Source organism: Monomorium pharaonis, chromosome 5 (genome assembly GCF_013373865.1).
Source record: "Monomorium pharaonis isolate MP-MQ-018 chromosome 5, ASM1337386v2, whole genome shotgun sequence".
Taxonomy (NCBI): Eukaryota; Metazoa; Arthropoda; class Insecta; order Hymenoptera; family Formicidae; genus Monomorium; species Monomorium pharaonis.
Window position 1 is genome coordinate 9,380,671 of NC_050471.1, and position 20,731 is coordinate 9,401,401.

Below are 20,731 nucleotides of genomic sequence, written 5' to 3' on the forward strand. Positions count from 1 at the left end.
AGCCGTGGGATTAGCTGCTACTGCATTTGCTCCGGATTTATAATTCTATAAATACTATCATGCGGTTGTACTCGAGGAGGCGCCAGTCATCGATAGTCAAAATTTACAGAGCTAGGGCAGAGCCGCGTGCTAGATCTGGCGGATGGCTGCGAAGCAGCTTTATTTCAAATCAGTATACAACCAGTCGTAAATCAGCCAGATTTTACGTTCCAGACGAACAACACACACTGCAAAACACATCCGCTCTAAATTCCGCGAAACTATAATGGAAAAAAATGACTTTTTTTCCACTTTAGATAAGTGTGAAATTAAAACGGAATTATATATGCAGGACATTGTCTTTAATGTCCTTCATAAATAGAACGGACTAATGTCCGCCCTAACGGCTGCCCTCCTCTCAGTTGCAATAAACATCTCTATTGCTAACCGTTGGTGCCAACACGGGCACTGATCGACGAGGCAACCACCGCGGCAAATGCACGGCATGCGATCGCGACGAATTTGAGTTGTCTCCCGCGGATGACAACGCAAACGTGTGCTTCTTTTCTCACACGCTCATGTAAAGGCGAATAATGCCCGCAAGAGGAGCACACACCCGCGTCACCATCCTCGGGAAGCAACCCAAATTCGCAATCACATGCCGCATACCCACCGCGACGGCCACCGCGCCGATCGACACCCACAACTAGCACCAACAATTAGCAACAAAAACACTCATCACAACTGCGAAGAGAACGGCCGTCAAAGCAGACAAGCTAACAGACTGTTGTAACAGTGAACGACAAAGCTATCGCTACCGCTCGCGCCATATTGCGTTGCCAGAATAGTTTTGTTTATTTCGTCCGCTTTAATATACATGACGGACCACATCCTTTATAATGTTCGGACCACATCCTTTATAATGTCCGGTTTAACGTCTATTCTATAATAATTATTTTCAGTCCTATTTATATAAAAGACATTGTCATACATAGATAAAATGTCACATTAAGAATTGCGCCAGTCACGCTTAAGTAAAATGGACACGTAAGAAATCCGTTCTAATATTGTATATTCCGTTATAAAATATACATGTCCTTTATATATAAAGAGGATATGCTTTGCAGTGCAGATTGCCAGGGGACACTCGCAATTTTACGCGCACGTGGTTTTACACCCCGTATTATGGATGACAGCCGGAGATATATGCAAAGAGTTCTGTCAACATGTAGCTTTATTATATGTTATTGGCGCTTATTGGAGCACAACCCATTATTTGTTTTTAGGATAGTAATATTAAATTTACCCCTCAGACCCATCGACCCATACCCTTTATTCAATTTATACCATCTATACAAAATTTGACGGGTGTTAAAATTTAATTGCAATGATAGTTACTCTCGCAACACGAAGCGCAGCGAGAGAACCATTCAACATCGCGAAAAAGCGGCAACAATACAATGATAACATCTCGTTCTTACAAAGTGGAAACAAACTTTTATGAAGATTAAAATTTCAAAAAGCTCGAGCTTTAATGTTCAAGGCATATATAACAGCAATAACACTGTATTATTTAATAAAACGTTCATTTGTCTAGCAATATTCATTAAATGCTTATATTATGCGTAGGTGCATCTATCCTACGCTTAATGCAAACTTCGAGTTGTACTGGTTTGCAGTGCGCTGCGACTACCGAAGAAGATAATCATGAATGGCTTGCACGAGCCTGAAATTGTGCAACGGTTGCTTATTCTAAGTCAACGAGATCGGCAGTTATTAATCATTCGAGGCCGGGACGCGAGCGAGAGAGACGTCCCCAAAAGAGCACCACCCATAAATGTCAACAATTTATTTTTACAACGCGCGTTTCGTTGTATTACGATCACGAGCGCGTAATCGCGCCCGCGTTCTTCGCACTTATGTTCGGGGCTCTGTTGTTTCTCTCCTTGCCCAACGAGACTAATTTTCAACGAGCGCGTTTGAAGATACAGCAGCAACGATTCATCATCAATTTTACGTTCTCCGTCGGACATGTTCGTCCTTTTCTCCACTTCGAGTGACATTAACAAGTGCTTTTCCACGATAAACAGCTCTATCTGTAATTTCTCTGAAGCTTATCTTATGTCATCTGCACTAAAAAACGGTTCTTTATAATTGTGAATTTATATTTTTCAATTTATACTTCAACGTTAAACACTTTTTTTTATTAACTAAACTTATTTTTTATACTCTCGGCGAAGCATTAAATTATTTCACGTAATAATTTTTCAACCGTAAGATTTTTTAACTTTTAGTTTTTACAGTTCACATACATTTTTTCTAAATACTTGAAACAAAATAAATAGCTAATATGCAAAACTATATTTGTCTAGAATAAAGATTGTTTGTTATATTAAGCAATATTTGCAATCACTTTTAAATTAAGGTAAATTATTTAATGTCTCATATTTTCCGCTACTGAAAAATAATTAATCGCGGTTTTCTTTAAATATTAAGTAATAATCAAAGTCATTCATAAAATCTTTTCCTTTTCCATTACAAAATAAAAATAAAATATATTTTCAACATCCCTTTCAAATTAAAATAATGACATATATTGTTATTTTCAGAAATCCTAGTCAGCTTTTTTTTTCAACTATTACAATCGCAATTGGCGCAATATTTCCGTGCTGCGACTCATCCTTAGGCGGAATATAACTGTGAATCCATCTCCATACCATAAATGCACTACACGACACAACGGACCCGCCTTTCTCTTTGCAGCGGAGAGATGCTGGAAGGCGGCCCCGCCTCCCCAAAGCCTCAGGCAATTAATTCGCTATTACCGCATTGCTGGGTCGTAAGTCACGGAGGGTAATTACCGAGCGGTAATTTCACCGCTGCTGGGTTACGCTGCCGGGGTAATGGGTACATCGTGCGGTCATTGGAACCTAACAGTTTCAGCATGATTCGGCAATCCAATTACGCGATCAGATTCTCGCCGATTTGATTCTGTTTCTCTCTGTTCACCGTGTCCATGGCTAATAACATTATTTGTACAATAATCGCTTAATCATGGAGACTCTATTTTCGCAATTGTAATGGAAACAACTTTGTGATGATTTCACATCTCGACGTTGCGAGCGGAATAAAAAGCGACGTTCATTGTGGCACGATTATCGACAATTATTGAATTATCCGACATTCAGCTTCAATCCTCGCTTTCATCACGCGATGTTTATTTCATTGCACGAAAAAGACTCACCTCCAAGTGTGCGGTGAAAATCCGGAACACGTTTCTCCACACTGCAAACAGGGTTGCCCTTCTTCCACATCCGTGATGAGAACGCCCTAAAAAGCAAATAAATTTTATACGACGAGCATAAAATAACGGGGTGTGTGAAGTTGGCACCCCTATGGTACAAAATCGTAGTTCTGTTAAGAGTTCTGAATTATTCAGAACTAAAGGAAGAGTTCCTGATAGGTTTAAAAAAGAGTTCCGTTCGTTATAACATGGAACTCACACTTTGAAAAATGGGGGTGCCAACTTCACACCTAAAATCAGCACCGAATAGTTCTAAATAATTCATTTGATTTCTTTTGACGAGTACTAGAGTTCCTGATATAAAAATTTTTTTTTCCATTTTTCAAAAAAATTACAAAAAATAAAAAAAAATTAATATTAAGCAGGAATAGTTCTGAATAGTGTATTTGATTCCTTTCGACGAGTTCTAGAGTTCCTGATAAATAAAAAACATCAAATCTTTATAATTGTTTAAAAAATCACCATCGAAAGTTATAACATCATTAGCAGTGGCAAACCTTCGAGTTCGAATAATTCCTTAATTACTGTTTGGATCGTCTCCACCCATAATAATTTCTTGTAGAACTCTTAGAATATCGTCCAGAACTGCCGTCAGAACTACTGGAACTTAAAAAAAATTTTTATCTGCACTTAGTCGATTTTCGCGCGAGTCGCACCTTCGAGATCGAATAATTCTTTAATTAGTGTTCTAATTGTCTCCGCCCATAATAATTTCTTGTAGTATTCTTAGAATACTGTCTAGAACTGCCGTCAGAACTACTCGAACTATTAAAAAAAAATTCGTCGGCACTTAGTCGATTTTCGCGCGAGTCGCACCTTCGAGGTCGAATAACTCCTTAATTAATGTTCGGATCGTCTCCGCCCATAATAATTTCTTGTAAAACTCTTAGAATACTATCTAGAACTGCCGTCAGAACTACTGGAACTATTAAAAAAAAATTCGTCGGCACTTAGTCGATTTTCGCGCGAGTCGCACCTTCGAGGTCGAATAACTTCTTAATTAATATTCGGATCGTCTCCGCCCATAATAATTTCTTGTAGAACTCTTAGAATACTGTCTAGAACTGCCGTCAGAACTACTGGAACTCTTAAAAAAAAAATTCGTCGGCACTTAGTCGATTTTCGCGCGAGTCGTATTTTTGAAGTCGAATAATTTCTTAATTAATGTTCGGATCGTCTCCGCCCATAATAATTTTTTGTAGAACTCTTAGAATACTGTCTAGAACTGCCGTCAGAACTACTGGAACTCTTAAAAAAAAATTCGTCGGCACTTAGTCAATTTTCGCGCGAGTCGCACCTTCGAGGTCGAATAACTTCTTAATTAATATTCGGATCGTCTCCGCCCATAATAATTTCTTGTATAACTCTTAGAATACTGTCTAGAACTGCCGTCAGAACTACTAGAACTATTAAAAAAAAATTCGTCGGCACTTAGTCGATTTTCGCGCGAGTCGCACCTTCGAGGTCGAATAACTCCTTAATTAATGTTCGGATCGTCTCCGCCCATAATAATTTCTTGTAAAACTCTTAGAATACTATCTAGAACTGCCGTCAGAACTACTGGAACTATTAAAAAAAAATTCGTCGGCACTTAGTCGATTTTCGCGCGAGTCGTATTTTTGAAGTCGAATAATTTCTTAATTAATGTTCGGATCGTCTCCGCCCATAATAATTTTTTGTAGAACTCTTAGAATACTGTCTAGAACTGCCGTCAGAACTACTGGAACTCTTAAAAAAAAATTCGTCGGCACTTAGTCAATTTTCGCGCGAGTCGCACCTTCGAGGTCGAATAACTTCTTAATTAATATTCGGATCGTCTCCGCCCATAATAATTTCTTGTATAACTCTTAGAATACTGTCTAGAACTGCCGTCAGAACTACTGGAACTCTTAAAAAAAAATTCGTCGGCACTTAGTCGATACTGTCTAGAACTGCCGACGAATTTTTTTTTAAGAGTTCCAGTAGTTCTGACGGCAGTTCTAGACAGTATTCTAAGAGTTCTACAAAAAATTATTATGGGCGGAGACGATCCGAACATTAATTAAGAAATTATTCGACTTCAAAAATACGACTCGCGCGAAAATCGACTAAGTGCCGACGAATTTTTTTTTTAAGAGTTCCAGTAGTTCTGACGGCAGTTCTAGACAGTATTCTAAGAGTTCTACAATAAATTATTATGGGCGGAGACGATCCGAATATTAATTAAGAAGTTATTCGACCTCGAACGTGCGACTCGCGCGAAAATCGACTAAGTGCCGACGAATTTTTTTTTTAAGAGTTCCAGTAGTTCTGACGGCAGTTCTAGACAGTATTCTAAGAGTTCTACAATAAATTATTATGGGCGGAGACGATCCGAATATTAATTAAGAAGTTATTCGACCTCGAACGTGCGACTCGCGCGAAAATCGACTAAGTGCCGACGAATTTTTTTTTAATAGTTCCAGTAGTTCTGACGGCAGTTCTAGATAGTATTCTAAGAGTTTTACAAGAAATTATTATGGGCGGAGACGATCCGAACATTAATTAAGGAGTTATTCGACCTCGAAGGTGCGACTCGCGCGAAAATCGACTAAGTGCCGACGAATTTTTTTTTAATAGTTCCAGTAGTTCTGACGGCAGTTCTAGACAGTATTCTAAGAATACTACAAGAAATTATTATGGGCGGAGACAATTAGAACACTAATTAAAGAATTATTCGATCTCGAAGGTGCGACTCGCGCGAAAATCGACTAAGTGCAGATAAAAATTTTTTTTAAGTTCCAGTAGTTCTGACGGCAGTTCTGGACGATATTCTAAGAGTTCTACAAGAAATTATTATGGGTGGAGACGATCCAAACAGTAATTAAGGAATTATTCGAACTCGAAGGTTTGCCACTGCTAATGATGTTATAACTTTCGATGGTGATTTTTTAAACAATTATAAAGATTTGATGTTTTTTATTTATCAGGAACTCTAGAACTCGTCGAAAGGAATCAAATACACTATTCAGAACTATTCCTGCTTAATATTAATTTTTTTTTATTTTTTGTAATTTTTTTGAAAAATGGAAAAAAAAATTTTTATATCAGGAACTCTAGTACTCGTCAAAAGAAATCAAATGAATTATTTAGAACTATTCGGTGCTGATTTTAGGTGTGAAGTTGGCACCCCCATTTTTCAAAGTGTGAGTTCCATGTTATAACGAACGGAACTCTTTTTTAAACCTATCAGGAACTCTTCCTTTAGTTCTGAATAATCCAGAACTCTTAACAGAACTACGATTTTGTACCATAGGGGTGCCAACTTCACACACCCAAAATAACGACGAAAGATATATTAAGAGAAAAAAAATATTCCAGAACTATTCAGTTTTGAGCGCTAAGATAAGCTTTTTTTTCCATTTAAAACCAATAGCTAAGGTATTCTACGTTAACGTCTAATTGTAGAGAAAAATATTGATGTTAGGAATATATTGAGTGTCAAAAGCGAGGTGTTAGCGCTTTAGCATTTTAACTCACAAATCTTTCCTCGTGACGGAGAAGAACGCCACGTTGGGGAAAGTATATTGTCGTATATATGCGTGACGCTGACATGTGCGAATGGGGACAAGGTTTCAACGAAATGATGAGCCACGTGCAATTGGGAAAAGTTTTTAATTGCGCGAGCCTTGTTGTTATGTCACTATACAAGGCGGTGTTTATCTCGTTCGTGAGCGGACGATGAACCGCTAATGAGCGTTCGCCGCCAATAATAATACTTGTCGATGCGACTGAACTGACCGACCACATGTTAAAGATAAACGGTGAATTTTTTTTTAATACATGTAACAATCCCGTTTTGACCAATTAACTCAGTAGTTTATTTAGAAAAAAATTTATTAAACCGTCTAGGCTACGTTATTTATTTACGAGCTCGTCTTTCATTTTCAATGATTGTTTTTATGCGACTGTTAAAAAAAAAAAAAGAAGAGAATATCGCTCTCTCTCTAGTAAAACTAAAATATTTCACGGCAAGGATGTACTAAACTGGACAAACGATATCCGGAAATTTGATGTCGAACGTAAATTGTTGCTCAGACCATAAATTAAGGAGGGAAGCACATTTATTAACAGTTTCCACATTAGATAAATCGGCGAGCGGGCAGGATGTAATAGGTGTATTACATTATCATCGAGCTCATTTACCGGTCGCTTCTGGTGCAACTATCACCTCGTATTACCGTCTTCGTTCAGGAAACATTAATAACACGTCGATTTCCTTGCACGCCTTGGAAGCCGAGATTGCTCGCGCCCGAGCAACGTAAATAATGGATGTTTCACCGCGCGTTAGTCACCGGGTGCCATCGCATTTTTAAAAACGCGTTTCAAGTATTTTTGACAGCGCGTTTATACTTCCCGCTCATATACGTCGATGATCGCCGGAAATCAAGCTAATGAAACGTCACGAATTTTTCGAAGGTCACGTTTTGAAAGGAAGGACAGACGGAATGATATAAAATGCTAACATACGCAATATTGATTTGTATAGACATGCCATTCGTACGAAATAAAACTGTCGAGAATTATAGCGAGAATTTATAACACGATATCATGCCGTAAAATGTTTATAATTAAATTTTATTTGATCTCGCAAAAAAGCGGGAAATAAGACGATTAGCATAATCATATAAGACTTAAAAGAAATTTACTGTTTTAATAAATATTTCTATACGCATAATTATTATTTATTAAAAAAATGTGTTTATTAAAAATTTTTATAAAAAATGTAAAATTTTTTAATAGGTTTTGCAAATACATAAAGAAGCCTCTACGTCAAGATTGGATTTTAGTACCTAATATTATTTTATATGTATAATATTATCTCAAGTACATTTATAAACTGGCTTCTGAACACAAACGCAATGTGTTGCACAATTAGGTATAAACTGAAACTAGAAATAAATATCATTTGTTATGACGCCCGTCATAGAATGAAAGAATTTCAAGTTCGATTCCTGGCTGGGATAATATTTTTCGCAATAAGTTCTTTACATTCCTTACTTTTTCTTGAGATTATAGCATCAGTTCGCGATCAATTTAATTTCATTCTTTACTCGTTTGTTTATAAATAACCTAGTTCAAAATTATTAAAAAAATATTTAATCTATCGAAAGCAACTTCCAACGAAATACATGATCGCAAATGATTAATTAATGTCTACCTCCGAGATCGTAAGATTTCTACACTAAAGGCACCGCTGAGGATCCGGATACAGTTTGCGCCAGTCGGGTTTGAGAGAGAGAGAGAGAATCCCTAGTCTTCACCGGTCCACAGTCACCGGTTTGTCTACAAACGGAGAGAGGAGAAGAAGAAACCGCCGCGCTGGATGGAAGAAAGTGCCCGAAGCGCGCGTTGGATGCGTTCAAGAACCTTCCGGCCGGCGTATATGGCCGGCCCGCCCACGTGGGCTCGCTCGCTGTCAGCCTCATCGCCAAATATCGTGTAGACGCGCGCTGGAAAATGTGCCGGCCGTCGTCGATCTGTCTCTAGCTGCCTATATATAGCAATACCGAATAACGATGCCCGCAGCGTCCGTAGCGAACGTAGCTGTCTAATTAACATATTTTTCGTCCTGACTCACCGCGCGGCACGGCGGTGAAGGGCCTCGCTCTTTTCCGACGCGATGTCAAGGCGGATCGCAATGAAAATACAAGCGGACGAGAGAAACGTGGTCGATTCTGGTCCGTGGGGTTATTTCGATATGCGACTTTCTTTTTATTATAGAAATACTGGTGGTATATAATATGCGTTGAAAAAGATGAGCGTTCGCAATTGTGTGTCGAAGATTTAACGAGGAATTACTTTTAACTTAATTGTAATTAATGTAACGCCAGTTTGGAAACCTCGAAAGTATCGAAGTTACAACTCTATCTATTGCGTCAACGTGATTCTGATTAATTATCCCTGTAAGCATTAAAGGACCTCTCATCCATCCACAGTTTATGTAGCAAAAGTAGCTCTTGAAATGATTAAACGATGCTTTTGATTGCATCTGCGTTACCCAAGAAGACAGATTACTTAGAATTAACATACCGCGAGCGTTGTGAAAAATTGTTCCAATCATTTGCGGCGGGAAATAAACCGCGCTGCTGCTGCCGTTACTGCCGCTGCAGCACAGAATTGTAGCGAGAATGCAGTTTGGCGAATCTGGTTTGATTCGACGGCTGCACACTTTCGCTTGGTCGCAATTTTAACGGATCATAGCCGACGTTAAGACGTCGAAATGTTACCAGTGCACTTAAATTTCTGTATCCCGATCGAACGACTCTGCGTTAACCTTCAAGATAAAATATAAAATTTTGCTTTGCGTCTCTGAAAAAGATATATATTTTTTACACGCATACATAATATCTATTGTAAAATAATTTAAACATAAAGAAACATAAAGAGTACATATTTTGTAAAAATAATAATTTTTCTGAAAACTAAACTTTAAATGAGTTTTATTAAATTAAGCCAATATTAATTAGCGTGTAAATTCATACCGTGGGGCTTGGAAGATTGATTAGAAGAGGTAACGGATCAACACCTATACCTACCCCGTTAACGAACCGATCACTCGATTATCCCGCGGACAAAGACCGCGTTTTTAACGCGGCGATCCGTTTAAGGAGAGATGTTATCCGTAACGACGTGTCCTACGCGCGATACCGGCCATTCAGCTCGTGGGCGGTTCGCTGACATTTGCATGACGCGTTGGCCAATAGACAAGATGATTGCGAAAGTCCGCACGTTGAAAACCTGTGCGCACGGTAAACCCGACAAATTGATAAGTAATTCCCGCCGCTAAAAAAAAATTTTGGTCTTGCTTCGCGATGCAAAATATAAAATCGAATTATGTAATCGAATCGGTTATCTCAAAATCAACGCGAGCGAGTATCTCAAAATTAGTTGCAGAGCTGTAAAACTTTGGCTGAAAACTACTTCTTTCAGCGCTATTTATAAAAAACTTTATCAAATAATAAATTTAAAAAAATTATTTCGAGTAAAAATGGGAAGATACTTCTTTTCTTAAATATATATTTATAAATAAAAATAAATTTTTACTGCAAATAATAAACTTACTTTCTTATTAAAGTTACGTATAAGTTATACAATTATACAGCAAAAAATTCTTTTGATTTTTTTTATTTTTTTAAATATCTTTACTTACATTTTTTAATTTAATTATTTAATTTCTTGTAAAAAATAGCAGAAAATTACATTTGTTCGGTGATAATAATGTGATGTGCAAAATTGATTTTATAAAAACTTTTCATGAATAAGATCGCACCGATTCGTTGCGTCATTACCATTTAAAGGATTAGCAATGGTAGTGGTCGAGCTACTAGTATTTAGCTTTCACTTAATCGGATTGAACCGCGATGAAGCATAATTTATGCACCCTGTGGACGTAAATAGGCGTGGATGATAAATGGAGATTATAAATTGCTCATTCTGGATCGACTCTGGAGTGCTTCTTACAAAGTTTGAAACCAGTACGCCATTTGAACATCGATAAAGTTATATTGATTCTATACTGTTTTATTATAAGATAATCTCGTTTACAAATTGCGTAACATACGTTTATGATTAAAAAATAAAAATAAAAGTAATAATGAAGTGTAAAAAAAAATTTAAGAAACTCATCTTCTCTTGCAAATTAAAACTCGCAAGAGGAGATAAGCACTAAAATATGAAAAAAGTATAAATATATAAATATAAATTATGAATAAAATTAATGTGTAATATGTGTACTATATTTTATGTATCAAAGGAGGGAAAATTATTTTATGTGTTTTAATGATGTGTAACGCGTTGCAAGAGGGGTGAAGAATAAAATTGATGAGACCGATTATCCAGGAGAACTTTAATAAAATCCTGCTACACACACATACACAAACACACAAAATACGCTGTTGCGTTTATATTTACGCAAGTTACGAAACTTATCATCTCCGAGGCACTTAATTTTAAGGTATCGCGCTCTCTCGACCGTAAAACGGCCATCGCGAAATTCCAGGCAAATTGCAATTTTAGTGCACGAGGCCGTGCAACATTGCGCAAGATTTCCATGGTGATTCAGTCGCTCGTATTCGATGTGCGAGAGATAACAATGCCGCTTCTCGCTCGCCAACGGAAAATCGCCGATAAACAGGCACACACAGAGTGCGCACGAACGACGACACCGCAAACCGAACCAGTTCGACATATATCTCATCATTTAAACGACGTTGTACAAACCCGTATATTTGAACTTTTTCAATTCGCTCCGCGACGAGATCGCTACTTAAGTGCACCAGTAAATGATCACTGAATTCATACCTATTTCTGCGATAATCATATATGAAACGTTATATCAATGTTAAAATAAGAATACGATATAGTATTATAATTCCCAATAATTATAGCTATAAAGGATAAGCCCTTCTCTCTCTTACTTTAGTTAATAGCGCTTGCACGCTAATTTCGTAATATGCAGGTATTAAATGAATAATTCTACCAATAGTCCGTAATTATGCTTATTAGCTATTAAAAGCTAATAATAATATACATAATATTAAGTAATTTCCGTGATTTATTTATTAGAGGTAATGTTTGTAATTGCATACTGTTGACATCATTTAAATGTCTTAATAAATTTTATTTTATTTAAAAAAATCAGTGGATGATATTTTCCCAATATTCAACCAAAAATTTGCCAAGACTTATGACCTTATCTTCAATTATAAATTAAGGAAAAATCTTTCGCTATTAATTTCAAGTGATGCACCTAACCACGCGGTACAAAGCCAACAGATAGATTTAAACTTTATTCAATGCGGCTAAGCCGTAATGTATGTCGACTATAAATAATAACCCTGTTTAGCGAAAGGATTGAATTATCGAACAATATTTCATGCACGACCATCCACTGGTGCATTGGCCATATTACCAGACGAAGGTGGAACGAGAGTTACGACTCTCGTGTTACGACCACACGCGACATCGCAATTTCACTTTCGCACGAATTCGAATTCAAAACAAATTCGCTTGAGTCGAAAGGGACGGCGGAAAATTGGCGCAATCACCTCGACCGCAGGTCGCTCGTTCCCGCGAATGGCGACGAATGGGGGTCGAAAGAATGGGAAAGCCGGACTTTCTTTCCCTCGGGACTTATCCTCGATAATAAACGCCTCAAATTAATGTCACGTGACGCTTATCATTCCCAAGCAGGACTGCCATCATCTCTCTCTCATCTTCTCCAGCGATTTATGAAAACCGCCTCGCGTCTCTGAACCATAAAGGAACGATCGAAAGCAATTGACTCATGAAAGTGCCATACCCCTTCGCGGTAGTTCCAGACGGTTCTCGAGGGCGTCGCGCCGCCGGCGTTGCCGCCTCTCCCCGGCAGGACTCCGCCGTCCCTTCGTGGTGTCCTCCGCCAACGGTCCTCTTCCTCGTCCTCGTCGCTGTCCTCGTCGTCGTCCTCGTACTTCCTGCGCCTCGCCGCGCATATCTCCTGTGCGGGACGGCGCCGACGGCCGCGCCTCTCCGCCGAGCCACCGGAAGCATCCTCCGACGATCGTATCCTGATGATCGTGGCACCGTTGCGATCGCGGGTCGAGGAGAATCGCGGCGACTCACCGTCCATCCTTCCACGCGTCTCGAAGCGAGGACTCCCCTCGGGATCGTTCGCGGATGCCTCGACCGTGCCGCCCTGTGTGTCTTGCAGGATCAAGAATCCTCGTTCGGGCGAGATGTCGACGTTGAGCCGTCCTTCTGGACTATTTCGCAGCTTACTGTGATCCCGCAGATACTTCGCGGAGAATATCCGATTGTTCTCGTACCAGGACTTGGCGCAGAAATTTTTCGCGCCCTTGCTCGAGGAGTTGCTCTCCGCAGGCTCGCTTTTCTTCAGTGGCGACAGCGCCCTCGACTGCCCGTCCTCCAATTTCCTCTCGGACCCCTCGCGATCTCTGCCTCGCAGTGACGCGCGTCTCTTCGGAGAAGCGTCGTGCTCCTTGAAAGAATTCGTTCTGATTATTGCGTCGTTGCTCTTCTCCTTGAAAGGGCTCGAAACGCGCGGTTCGTCGTCCTGCGTCTGAAAGGATACCTTGCCGAACTCGATATACCGATCGTTCGCGGTTTTCCTATCGATATTGTTCTCGTAATCGTGATACGACGTTCGCCCAAATTCCTTGTCGTCGTCCTTGAAACTGTTTTTCCTCCTTTCTGAATTACTCTCGCGATCCTTATAGAAAGTCTCGCCAAACTCGGCGTTTTTTTCCTTAAACGAGTTCTTCTTTCCAGAATCTTCGTTCGCATTCTTAAACGAGTTGCTTCTGCTCGATTCGTCATCGACATTTCTCAGCACAATCCTGCTGACGCCACCTGCATGCTTCATGGACGAGATCTTCCTCTCCGCGTTGTCGTTCTGATCTTTCAAAAAGGTTCCGTCGAGTTCACTGTCTCGTATCTTAAAGAAACCCTTTCTACTTGCGTTTACGTCTTTGAAAGAATCTTGGCAAGATAAGTCTTCTTCATCCTTGCCGAAATATCTGACGGAGGCCTGATGTTGATTTTTGGCAACGTACCTCTTATACGTGTCGTTATCCCGATCTTTAAACGATGTTTTTCTGATCAGATTAGACTCACCGCGATCCTTGCTAGTCGCCCTCCTGGACTCAGCTCTGAAGGAATTCTTCTTGGTTACTGGTTCTTGATCCTTTAAAGATTCCTTTCTAACCAGATGCGGTTCTCTGGACGAGCTTCGCCTAGGCGAGCTTCGTCCGGGCGAACTTCTGTCCAAGTCCCTCCTGGGCTCGAGCAGTGCCCGGTCGTACCTCTGTATCCTCACGTCAAAGTCCTCCGGCGAACCCTCGTACGTGTAACTTCTCCTCTTCGACGAATTGCCTCTTGACCGAGGATGATTGTCTTCGTCCTCTATCGACCTCCTCGTGTAATTTTTCTCGGCGTTGTAAGTACCGCTTGTTTTTCGGAAACTGCCATCTCGTTGAAACCTTTCTGTGCTTCTCGATTTTCGGTCGACAGATCGATCGCGCTGGCCCGCGTCCTCCTCTCGGTCGGGCTTTCCGTGCGGTTTGGACTCGCCATCATCTCTCAGTTTCCTATCTCGATCGTTAGATAAATTATCGAACGGATAACTATTGATCACTGGTGATCTTAGGTCACCCCGACCGTCACTTTTCGTCGTGCCGTGCATTTCCTTTTCAGGACTTGCCGATCTTTGCTCCCTCCCGGACCGTAACTTGCTTTCCTCTCGCGACTTTAATCGGTCGATCATCGCCTGGATCCTACGGTCTGGCGACTGACTGCCGTCGGTAGCTAAATGTTCGATTTCCTTGAGTAATATGTCTCTCTCGTCGACGGGTTGGATCGCATCGTGGTTGCTACCGTTGCTCTTGCTAATCTTGGACGTCCTCCCTCGATTCCTCGTCTCCATTTCGTCTTCCCACGGCTCTTTTATCCTTGATTTATGAGAGCCGTTGAGTTCTCTCTCGACAGATTCAATCCTTTGTCGGCCCTCTCTCGGCAAGGATCCTACGTATCCTTCGTCCCGATATTCCGGACGATCGTGCGGCTTGTCTAGCTTCGCGCATGCGGGCTCGCCTCTAAATTTTCCGTTGGTTAGTTGCGTGTCCTCGAGATCTTGTTTCCTCGATTTTCTCATGTCATCCTGGACGATGTCCTTGATATCCCACGTACCAAAGTGTTCTCTGCTCTTCTTATACAGCAGGTCGACACTGTTCTCTTCCGTCTGTGCGTTCTTGTTGTATTCCCGTCCGTTCCGCTCTACTTTGTTATTATCGTGCAGTTTTGTCATGCCGAAATGATAACGATTGTCGCGCCCATCGTTCTTGCACCGACCGGAGTGTACTTCCGGCTCACTTCGATGAAAATGATCCTTGGCGAACGAGGCGGCTCTCGGTGTGTCCTTAACCGCCGAAGGGCCGCGCAGGCGGGACGTCATCTTCGCAAGGAACGGAATTTTGAAGACGTTTCTATTTCGCCCAAATAATATAACTCGTATAACGATATAGATCGATACGCAGTAATTAATATCACCAAAAATTCAAAAATATCTCGCGGAGTAATCTTCTGTTACAGAATTTCTCGCGATACGTTTCAGGATTAAAGGAGGAACACAAGCGCCCTCGAGATACACACGGTTAAGAGTATACGAGCGCTAACCTATTATTATTCGCGTATATCGAGCCAGCCCAACGGCTACCGTCCATGCCGATCGATTCCCGGATCCTTCGTCATCCACCGTGCATACGTGTTCGTAGCCTGCCGTCAGTGCACGAGCACTGAAACTACTTAAGTCCACTAGGATCTCTGAGATCAACATCGGAAGCACCGTTCGTTGAAGACATAAAATAACATGCCACCTTAAAATTCGTTTTTCACATCCGGATGATATATCTTTTTCAACGAAAAGCTCCGATACAAAATACGTATTCGCCTCGAGATAATACCAAAATATGTCACTAATAATAAATTTACTTCTGACGAATAAAACGATCGACCTGACCGAACCGATTAATCGCACAGATTATTCACAGCCTTGAACCATTTCTTCATCTCAAACAGTATAGCGGCTTACACGGCTCTCCACAGTCTTCGCAAAAATCAAACTTGAGTTTTTCTTTATACCACTGAAATCGGAGCGGAATAAACCTCGGGATGAACAAACACAACAAAACGTAGACGATGATCGCGATTGAATCTCTATCGCTGTCGTCGCGACGAGTACCTCGCCGAATCCTTTGTATTCCTCGCGCAAGGGCACACCTTCCAAATCTCACGGTCGCCGAGCCGCAAACTGGCTCTCTCTCTCTCTCTCTCTTTTTCTCCTCGTCTCTGGTACTTTTTCAGGACGGAGCAACAAAAGATGGATGTTCGGCGACGATCCTCGCGAGTCCTCGCGCCTCGCCAAAACTCGCAGGAGTGCGAGAGAGCGTCGGTCTTCTCCACTCTCGAGGTAGCTCCTCCGCGGCGAGAAGCCGGCTTCGGGATGGAACGACCACGGCAACGACGACGACGACGACGAACGCGCGCAGCAGACGACCCTGAAAGTCGTCTGTGGACTTTCACGAACGCGAGCACTTTGCCGGTCGGAGTCACCACGAGAGTGTGCACCGGAGGGAGAGCGTGTTCCTCCCGCTCTCCCGCTCTTTCCTGCCCCCCTATCCTGTCGGGGGCCCCCCTCGCTTCCAACCGTCCCCTTCCTCACTGTACCTTCTCTACCCCGTCGCCGCCGTGCGCCACGTCGTCCCTCCCCCCTCCTCGCCTTTTCGTCCTTCGCGCCGTCGCCGACCCCTTCGTCTCCTATTCATTTCACGGTCCTGCGGTCCTCCCTGAGGTGAGGTGGAGCACGGATCTCCCGTTAATCCGATACCAATACTTTGGGCAATCACGAGATACATCAAGCGCGTAAGCTCGACTTCGCCAAGGTTCATCAGCCTTACGGATCGATCGATGGGACTAATAGACAGCTTGCGCTTCGAGGGAAGCTTGTGCTTCCGAGACAATGTTTGTTAATTTGAAACTTGAGATGGAAACTTGAGTCTTTAAGAGATGGAAGTAAATGATATTGATGATATTAACAGCATGATATGATAAACCGCGGCGAAGAGGATACATCAATTTAATTATGAATTCGTTGTACTGAACTGCGGCTGTGATGACAGAAGCAATTGTCGGTCAACGTTGTTACGCCAGCCATCGCAGGAAATTAATGACTTTTTCAAATGACGGAACGAGAGCGGAAGCATCGTCTTTCACTTTTGAGGCGTAGCCTCGGCGTTCGCGCGGAAATTAATCGGATACTTCGAACGTGAAAGGGGATCTAATGCTGCGAAAAGGCTAGAAAAAGGATATATAATATTTTCATTACACCGATACCGCGAGGTTGCTTCGCGAGTAGATCGTCCGCTATTACGCTTCATTAAAACTTTCCTTCTGGACTACTACTTGCGCCGATTAATTTAAGTATCAAGTTAAGAAATTAATAAATTCCCGAGGAAGAGTTACGCCGAGGAGAATCAGCGAATTCCGGGAAATTGAATCAAGAAATTAACCAGAATTTAAATCGACGTAGCGGTCAATGAATCAGGAGCTTTGAACGTTCGAGCGTGCCGCATAACGATTCCTCTCGTGCGCGCTGCGCAGTATAGAAGCGCAGAGCTCGCGCATTAAACTCGGAATAGCACAGCGGAGGTGGACGTCGCGGATATACTCGCGTAGGAACTTCGGGAATGTCGTCGGCGCTAAAGGCGTCGCTGTTCTGCGTTGACCGTGGCTCCGCGGCTTAATGAGACCTCAGCGATCCCTTAATGGGGCTGGTCGAATAAAAAAAAAGGGGATAATATTCCATGGAGCACGTTACTCAACGCATGTTTACGTTTGCGACGAGGAAAGTCAGGCGCGACAAAATTGCTGACGGAGAGAAAACCGGAAAGGAGGATGAGCTGAGAGGGAAAGGAACAAGCATCTTCATACGAAATGATTTACCTCGTAAAATCGTTTTCTCCTTATCTCGCAGCAAATCACAGGCGATTCAATGAAATTGGCATCGGCGCGGATTGCAGTGTGCCAGAAGTGGAAAGTTGAAGCTATCGTTGACCATCAAAAGAAATGGTTTGTAAATTCCTTTAACCTAGTGAGATTCCCAATTATCGTGACATCGTAAGAATTTTCGATTCTTAAGTATTACTGTGTTTAAATTGACGGTGTAAAAACTGCAGCGAAAAGTTTTAAATTCGAGATTTTGACATCATAACTGCGGCGTCTATCTACGAAGGGGTTAACGAACGACCCGCTCGCTGAAATGGCAAGGGGAAAGAGCTGCAGGTCTGTGAATCATCGCCGAATAAATGCTGACGTTCCATGACACGAAAACGCGCGGCGTTAAAGGGAGAAAGAGATATTTTCTTCGGCGAAACGCACAATCCAGCCGTCCGTGCGCGCCTAATCGCTTCTCTCGACCTCGCGGGTGCGGCGAGAGATTTTACTGCGAATCGCTGCGTGCCTCGAGAAATATTCCGTACAAATTTCTTTTCGTATCTTCTTCCTACGCGCGAAAAACGATTTCTTGCATTTAAATAAGAAATATGTAATACACATTTAAAAATAATTTTAATCGATAACAATAATATAACAGAGATTTAAAAAATGAAACAGCATTATATTTCAAATCCTGCAAATATACGATTACAATGCTGTCTGCGATCGCAAAAACAATAGATTCCAGTGGTCATTCACTGCTAATCGCTCATCGGTACGCCCATCGATTATGTTTCCTATCGAAGACAATGAAAGAGACCACGAGGCGGCATTGAACGAGCGAAATATCACCACTCTCCGACGTTGCGGCGTGGATAATCGCTAAATTAGCTGAATCGCGCGCGCGCATCGACGATTAGCTATCGCGGAATAATTTATATCTCGCGGCGGGCAGCGTATTTACGGCGATTAAAAGCTATCGCCGACGCGGCGAGCTCTCGCCGATGGCTCTCGATCGAGCTCTCGTTTCTTCGAGCCCCGCGTTCGATTCGCGCGCGCGCACGCACGCGAAACACTCGCGGACGCGCGTTATTAATCACGCGTGTCCCATAAGCGAGGCTTTCACTCTTGCGTCACGCCGCCGCCGCCGCCGCCGTAAAGCCAGACAATCGGCCTGTGCGCTTCATATATCATGTCTCCCGTTTCGAGCGTCGGACGCGCAACAACGACACGATGATATCTTGATCAATTGCACGACTCGCGCTCGCGACGCGACGTCCCCGTACGAGTAATTCGTTAAGTCGTCGCGCGGCCGCGTGCGAACGCCCGATATATATCGATATCGTGCGGTCGCCATCGGCGAGAGAATCGCCGACCCGGCAATAAAACTTCGACGCATCATGGCGCAATAATTATCGCGGCTCTCGAGACGATTAATTTTCCCGGGGTCGACGTAATTAATTTATCGCGTGCTTCCAGCATCGCGTGGCGTCTCGCGAGAAATCGATCGAGGTGAGCCGCTAATAGCCGTGATCGCTTAGCTTTACATTCACCCCCTCTTATTCTTCTTCTCGTGAAATTTTTCCAGCGATTGTAAAAATTTAGAGAGAGATTTCTCCAGACAGAGCTCTCAGCTGCAACATTTGTAAAGCGTGGGTAAAATAAATAAATTGTCGGAGGAGCATTGAAATCAGCGTATGAAGTTGTTAAATACGTAAAAAGCTATTGTGAGAACAGTACGTTAGTGAAAGCGTAAAACTAACAGTAAAATAAATAATATTTAGTAAAAATAAATCGATGTGTGAACAACGCAAATAAAAGTAACATTAATAAATGAAGAAAGATTTTTTTAATCAAAGCGGATATTGATGCTTAAAAATAGGTTTTGTGTAAATCTTCCACTGGCAAATTATAGTCAATTTTCAGTAGTAAAAAATACTACAATAAAATACAAAATAGTCTTTGAAAAAGTCCTTGAAAGACATAATAAACCAACAATGCTCTTAAGTGCCGTAGTCAAGATTTAAAAGCGTTTTTACCGATGCCTTTGTTTTTAGATATTCATAATTTTCTGTTTTTTAATCAAGCAATATATACACATATTATTAGAAATCGTAATTTTATTTTATTACGAGAAAAATACAAATTAAGATATTTGTAAAATTTAATAATAATTTATGATACTAGAGAGAGAGAGAGAGAGAGAGAGAGAGAGATTTAATAACTTTATATATCAAATTTAATATTTTTCCAACAAATTAAAAATTAAAATTTAAAACCAGAGTAGCTCAGTAGTTTAAAAATTAGAAAAAGCATATCGTTTTTACTTGCCATTTCGGCAAAAATCGGCCTATTTTATTCATCCTTTAACGTTTGTAAAATATTCAATAAAAAAAGGAAAAGCAATTCATATCTCATTTATTTTTATTTTAAATTTAATTTAGCCTACAATTATTTTTCCTTAACTATTCTTCAAGTAATTGCCTACACTATCGACCAAAACCACATTTGAATTTGAAAGCTCTTCCTTTTTTTGGAAGCCGAGATGGTCGAATTGAAAATTGTACTCCATTCTATATTTCAGTTGTGAATATCACGACGGTTTAAATTGTTAATAATCTTATAATTCCGATAGAATGCTAGAAGAGCCAGTTATCCATGACCGAAGAGAACGGACTGTTTCTAAGTAACATACTTGTTTAACATGTCCTAATGCCATAAATGTGCATAATTAAGTTCCGCTTTGCGCTTTGTTCGTCTCTACTTATTCGATTTCTAGTCGCGTGGATCCACTTATGATTCTCTGTCGAAGAGATGAAGAAAGAAAGAGGTGATTGTCACGAGGAAAAAAAACTTGCGACTCAATGTCATTTTATAGATGGCATAAATAATAAACGAAATAGTTTTTATGTACGAATTCACGGAAGGATTAATCCCAAC

The 20,731-nt window shown here is 41.2% G+C and overlaps 2 protein-coding genes across 2 annotated transcripts in view; both read right to left on the bottom strand.

The window, feature by feature from the left end:
- Window positions 1-20,731, bottom strand: part of LOC105837648 (four and a half LIM domains protein 2) — a 133,322-nt gene that overhangs the window by 88,338 nt on the left and 24,253 nt on the right. Inside the window, exon 2 of the mRNA XM_036287284.1 lies at window positions 3,224-3,309. Within this exon, the coding sequence (XP_036143177.1) occupies window positions 3,224-3,309 (86 nt within the window). The remainder of the gene's footprint in view (window positions 1-3,223; window positions 3,310-20,731) is intronic.
- Window positions 10,510-19,914, bottom strand: LOC118645676 (eukaryotic translation initiation factor 3 subunit A-like). Its single transcript, XM_036287283.1, has one exon. The coding sequence runs from the start codon at window positions 15,252-15,254 to the stop codon at window positions 12,516-12,518; it is 2,739 nt and encodes a 912-aa protein (XP_036143176.1). The 5' UTR covers window positions 15,255-19,914; the 3' UTR covers window positions 10,510-12,515.